Genomic DNA, 6,000 nt, shown 5'->3' on the forward strand with positions numbered 1-6,000 from the left:
GGCACAGCCCCCAGGAACTCCCTGGCCTGGGCAGGCCTGGCCACTGCTGCCCAGCCCCTCTGGTCTCTGCTGCGGGCTGCACCTGGGATGCTGCCTGTGAACCTGGGGTGCTGAGCCCGAGCAAGCCAGCTGGGGGGCGAGCCTGGGAGCGGGGCCAGCTCCCGTAATGTTGCCGGGCATCCGTCCCTGATACATGGCCAGAGCTTGTCTCCCAGGGAGGGGGTTGCAGGGGTCAGCCCACCACTCTGCCTGACCTGGGGCACAGGGGTCAGAGCAGGAAAGCGGGCAGAGACACTACCTATGGACAGGCGGTGATCGGGGTGCAAGCTCAGAGTCCACGTGCCTGACGAGCCCAGAGTCCAGAGTTCTGGGGATGTTCCTCCTTCTGTCTTGTACGGCTGTCTTGAGTTCTATTTTGTGTGATTTTAGTGTAACCTCGCCAGGTCTCTTTGCATCCTGGTTTCAGGGTAGGTCTTTTTCCATTGCTTTATGCTCAGCCCAAGTTTTCATATTTCAAGTAACTATTTTAAAGGAACCTATTTAAGATGACTGTTACAGCTGGGTCTTGCTATTTTAAATTTATTTTTAATTATGGGGAAATACACTTAACATCCTGGAAGAGGGCATGGCAGCCCAGTCCAGTATTCTTGCCTGGGGAATCCCGTGGACAGAGGAGCCTGGTGGGCTACGATCCATGGGGTCGCAAAGAGTTGGATGCGACTGAGCTATTGAGCCCACACACACACTTAACCTCAAAGTCCAGCATCTTCGGTGTAATTTACCAGGCCTGAGTATATTCACATGACTGTGCAGTCAGTCTCCAAAACTGCTCATCTTGCAAAAGGAAAACTCTGTTCCCACGAATAAACCCCCGCTTTCTCCATCGCCCTGCAGCCCCCCAGACCACCATTCCACGTTCATCTCACAACCCCGAGGGCTGTGAGCGTGGTGGACAACACGAAGGAACTGAGGATGAGAGCCTGCGGCTCTCCCCTCACTCAGGACCCCTTAGTCCTGTGAGCAGTCAGGACGCTGGGAGTCACCATGCCCCGCTGTTCTGTATGGTTGGCCGATGTCACACGGGAACGTGCCTCCTGTGACAGACAGTGGTGGTCTCCGGCGCATCTTGGGCCTGGAGTCCTTGTCACGGGCGCTTGTTCACACTTGGTGGTCTGGGGCTTCACGGGACCTCCTTTATGGCCAGTGAGTGTCAGGTGTGGGCAAATCCCCAGGCAAGCCCTCCCCTGGCCAGGAACATCGCTGGAGGAGGAGGTAAGCCTGGAGGACCCCAGCACACAGTCCTGGCTCACTGGGGTCCCCTCCGTGCATCCGTGGGACCAGCGGGCCTGTTTCTCGTTGAGGCCCACAGGCAATGTTTCAGCTGCTGACTGCCGGTTCCCTGCTCCATTTCTGTATTTCTATGTGCGCGGGGAGGTCTTTATCACCTTAACAGAACGCTGAATTACCTGCTCCGCCTCCCACCGGCATCCACACCTGAACGCTGGGAATGTTTGCACAAATCCTTGGGAGCTTGAGGGGGAAATATTTCAAATTAGGGGAACGTTCCAGTAATTGGGAGCATTTGGACTCCCCAGCCTCATCCACACAACCCTTTCCAAGTGCGAGGAAAAATCTTCCTCATGAACATCCCTTGGAATTGCCTGACAGAGAATTCTCTGCAAGAGCGTGGGGGTGCCTCCTAGGTTTTGTGGGTGAAGGACTCGAAGCGCTCAGAGATCAGAACCCTCTGCTGTGAACCAGGCAAGCAGTGTGAAGCCTGAGGAGCACGGCCAACGCCCTGGACATGACACCCGTGACCTGTCCACGTGAGGTCATGACATCTTCTCCCCGGCGACCCACCGTCAGGGCTGTGAACAGATACTGTTCTCCCGTGAGACCATCGGGCACAACTTGAGCACCTGAGCCACGTTCTGGAGAGAGACAGCATCGTTCTCACGCCCGGGGAGGCGGGGGGGGGGGTGGCTTCCAAAAACGTCCATAGCGTCCCTCGACCTGTCGACATAGATTTTGAAACACTTATACCCATCTTGGAAGATGGCAGAAAATCAACGAATCTATTTTTAAAACTGAATGTTAAGGACAAATAAGATCAGGGAGGCTTGGGTATTTGTGTGCTAGGGCAGCTGGAACAAAGGGCCACAGGCTGGGGGCTTAAGCAAAATAAAATGGGTCTTCTCACAGTGCAAGCGGCAGGAAGGTCAAGGTCAAGGTGGAGGCAGGGCTGGGACCCCGAGGCCTCTCTCCCTGCCTTGTGGACGCCGCCTTCTCCTGCGTCCTCACATGTCTCTTCTCTCTGTTCCCGTGTCTCTTCGGATAAGGACGCCAGTCCTGGTGGATGACCCCATGACCTCCTGTAACCTCAGTCATCCCCTTGAAAGTCCCGGCTCCTGGCAGGGATGCCAGGGCCACCTTGGACAGGCCAGGCCTCCATCACCTGACCCAGCAAATGGGGCTCAGAGCAGGAGAGATGAACCCACCCAGGCCACAGGAGTCTGCAGCACGGCTGACGTACGTCAAGCACGTGATCAACAGCAACAGTTCAGATCCCGGCTTTGCCAGCGAAGCCCCACCTGCTATTTCCTTAAGTGCGTCCGAGGTTTGCTCCCCCCGTGAGCGGACTTGGCCACCCACTCAGGAGATGCCTCTCTGGCCAGGCGTGGAGGTGGCGGGGGCCAGGGTCACCACCAGGCGCTCAGCGGCCGAGGGATGCAGATGTGGACTCAGGCGCTGACGTCCTCCGAGACCGTCACTGAAGTGCCCTCTGCACAAGGCAAGGGGAATCCAGAGGAAGAAGCCTTCCTTAAAACAACAATCTCTTCTCTCTCGGTCTCGAGGGCAGAAGTCCTGGGGTGGCAGGGCCGGGACCCTCTGGACGCTGCTCGGGTCCTTCCTGCCGCCCCCGTTTCCGCGGGTCACAGCTGCCTCCGCCGTCGCGCGGCCGTCTCCCCTGTGTGTTCTGTCCCTTTGTGTGCCTGTCTTCTCCTTACAAAGACATGAGTCGCTGGATTTGGGGCCCCCCAAATCCACTCTGGGTCCAGAATGATGACATCTTAACCAATTACACCTGCAGAGATCTATGTCTGAGCATCATCACCTCCAAGGTGCTGGGTAGATGTGAGAGGTTTGGGGAGACTCTGTTCAATCTGTGCAGGAAGTTTGTTGTGAAGAGCAGCCCCCTTTGCCCCAGCGTGGGGGGGACTTTATTTCTCACTCCACTGTTCACCCCTGAAATACCCCAAAGCTGTATGTGATATTAAGGAAGTCACATGTTTTCTGAAGGTGTTTCTTTTCTTGCTTCTTTCCCTAGGGACAGAAGGCGAGCAGGTGCTTTCTCCCCCGGGCAGGGGAGGCGAAACCGAGCCCGGGACGGCAGGCCCGCAGATCAGAAGGGAGTCTCCTGAGGCTGTGAGCCCCCAGCCGCTCCTGGCCCCTTCTCACCTCTGCATTTACCGTGCCTTCAGCCACTCAGGTTAGATCGCGCTTATTTATCAGGACTTAATAGGACTCGTTTGTCTGCAAGTGGTTGGAATGAAATGGGAGCTGGCTGAGCAGCCAGGCGCTTATTGCAAGGACCTGGAACCATCTCTAAGAGCCACTTGGCCCTGGAAGAGCAAGAATGAGTCAGGCCTGGAAGCAACACCCACGGCCACCAGTGCCTCTGGTCCCTCCGGACGCCTCTCTGCACCTGCACTTGGCTTCCTTCACCCTTGCTTCCCATCAGCCTTCCCCATATGATGGCCAGCGGTCCCCGAGTGGGTCTACAGCGCTCATAGACCAAAACCTCAGGGCAGAGACTCATCAGCCAGGTCCCCCAGCACCCCCACCCCATCGTCAGAGGGCAGTTGAGGACAAGGAATTGCCCGTGGAAAGGTGAGGGACTGGCAGGTAAATCTGGAAGGTCTGCTTCCCTCCACTGTCACTCAGGGCTCGCTTGGCTCTGGGATAGCACTTGGAAGCCATCAGGCTAATGTTTGGGCTTCGCTGGTGGCTCAGACGGTAAAGGATCTGCCTGAAGTGCAGGAGACCCGGGTTCAATCCCTGGGTTGGGAAGATCCCCTGGAGGAGGGCATGGCAATCCACTCCAGTATTCTTGCCTGGAGAATCCCCATGGACAGAGGAGCCTGGTGGGTTACAGTCCATGTGGTCAGAGTTGGACACAACTGAGTGACTAAGCATAGCACAGGCTAATGTCGGTCACTTGGAAATCCTTTCTGTGGAGGCCTGGGCAAGTGCCTGGCGTGGAGCCAAAGTCAGATGCTGGAGCTGTCTGGCCCACGTGGAGCCGTGAGAGTTGCCAACGTGCTGGGTCCAACAGGTCCTCCCAGGCCCCGCAGGCGTCCAAGACAGGGGCTGCAGTGAGAGCTGTTCTGTAGACCCAGAAAGTCTGTGCCCTCGGAGGGCCATCCCCGCCTGACTGGCCAGCTTGCCCTGGACCAGTACCACAGCCCTCCCTGCTCCCTGGACTGGGGGTTCCTGGACCACCAGAGATGATGCCCTTTCATGAAGTCAACCTCACGTCCCCACGCACTCTTCAAAGGCAGCAGAACCCAGCTGTTGACCTCCTGGAAGAGAAGGGGAGATGGGGAGAGCGGGGGAGGAGAGGTGATGCTGAGATCTCAGGAGGAGCACGGATGGGGAGGGGGCGGGGCCCGTGCAGGCCGAGGGGTGAGCAGAAAGGGGAGGGAACTGCCCCAGAGGAGGGCCGCCTGGGGCCTCTGTGCACGGAGCCCGAAATGGCAGAGCTTCAGCGGGGATTTTGATGACCTGGCTTTCCTGGTAGCTCAGCTGGGAAAGAATCCGCCTGCAACGCAGGAGACCCTGGTTTGATTCCTGGGTTGGGATGATCCCCTGGAGAAGGGACAGGCTACCCACTCCAGTATTCTGGCCTGGAGAATTCCATGGACTATACATACAGTCGCAAAGAGCCGGACATGACGGGGTGACTTTCACTTTCACTCACTAGGCCAACAGTAAATGAGGGTTTGTTGGCTCGAGCTGGAGAGTCAGACATGCTGGCTTCAGGCCCGGAATGACCCACATCAGGGTTTGGCAAACTCTGGCCCTTGGGACAAGTCTGTTCTTGTAAATGCGTTGTCACCGGAGCATGACTGAAGACACGCAGGTGTCCTCCGTGTCTGCTTTCTGCTTCCACACGACAGAGGCCGGGCTGAGGAGTTGTGCCAAAGACCGTCGACTGGCAGAATCTGAAACACGTGTCACTCGGCCCTTTCCCTGACAGCTTTGTTCACCCCAGCTCCAGAGCTGTGCCCTCCAACAGCGTGACGCTGGAAAGGAGTCTTATCTGAACGAAGATGGGCTGTAAGTATCAGCCACGCACCAGATCCACACACTCAGTATGAAGACAAGGGTGTAAAAAGCTCATTGAGAATTTTTGCATATGTTTGCATATTAAGGCGACATATTTTAATACGTTGGGTTAAATGAAATATAGTATCAAAAATAATTTCACCTGCTTCTTTTTATACTTTTCGTGTGGCTACTGGGGAATTTTCAGCTGTGCCTGTGGCTCTTGTTGCGTTCTTTTCCCTAATATTTATTTACTTATTTTGGCTGCCCCAGACCTGAGTTGGGGTACACAGGATCTTTTAGTTGTGGCGCTCGGACTCTTAGCAGTGACGTGTGGGATCCAGCTCCCTGACCGGGGATCGAGCTGGGGCTCTGCACGGGGAGCATGGCGTCTCAGCCACCGGGCCACCAGGGACGTGCCTACTCTGGTTGTGTGGGTTGTGCTTTTATCAGAGGGCGTTGGTTCAGACTCCACACCTCTCTCCCACCTCCCGGGGGGTTTTCCCATGTGCGGTGGAGGAGAGGGCTGCCAGCGTCATCTTCTCAAATCGCAGACGGCAGTGGGCCGGGAGGTCAGTGCAGTGGGTCACTGCCAGAAGCTTCAGACAATGAAGTAGAATAAAACAGAAAACGTCCAGCAGTGAGTCACACACTAAAGGTACTGGTTTGCAA

General features: G+C 56.3%; 1 protein-coding gene across 5 annotated transcripts in view; it reads left to right on the top strand.

Annotated features, from left to right (window-relative positions):
* C8H10orf143 (chromosome 8 C10orf143 homolog) overlaps positions 1-5,485 on the top strand; it is a 57,187-nt gene extending 51,702 nt beyond the window's left edge. For 3 of the 5 annotated variants that reach the window (XM_043476078.1, XM_043476076.1, XM_043476074.1), the window contains one exon: positions 3,329-5,485. In XM_043476078.1, coding sequence (XP_043332013.1) covers positions 3,329-3,430 — 102 coding nt within the window. In that variant the 3' untranslated portion in view covers positions 3,431-5,485. The remainder of the gene's footprint in view (positions 1-3,328) is intronic. The other 2 variants (XR_006270802.1, XR_006270803.1) reach the window with 2 other exon arrangements.
* Positions 5,486-6,000: the final 515 nt, after the last annotated feature.

The sequence above is a fragment of the Cervus canadensis genome, chromosome 8 (genome assembly GCF_019320065.1).
Source record: "Cervus canadensis isolate Bull #8, Minnesota chromosome 8, ASM1932006v1, whole genome shotgun sequence".
Taxonomy (NCBI): Eukaryota; Metazoa; Chordata; class Mammalia; order Artiodactyla; family Cervidae; genus Cervus; species Cervus canadensis.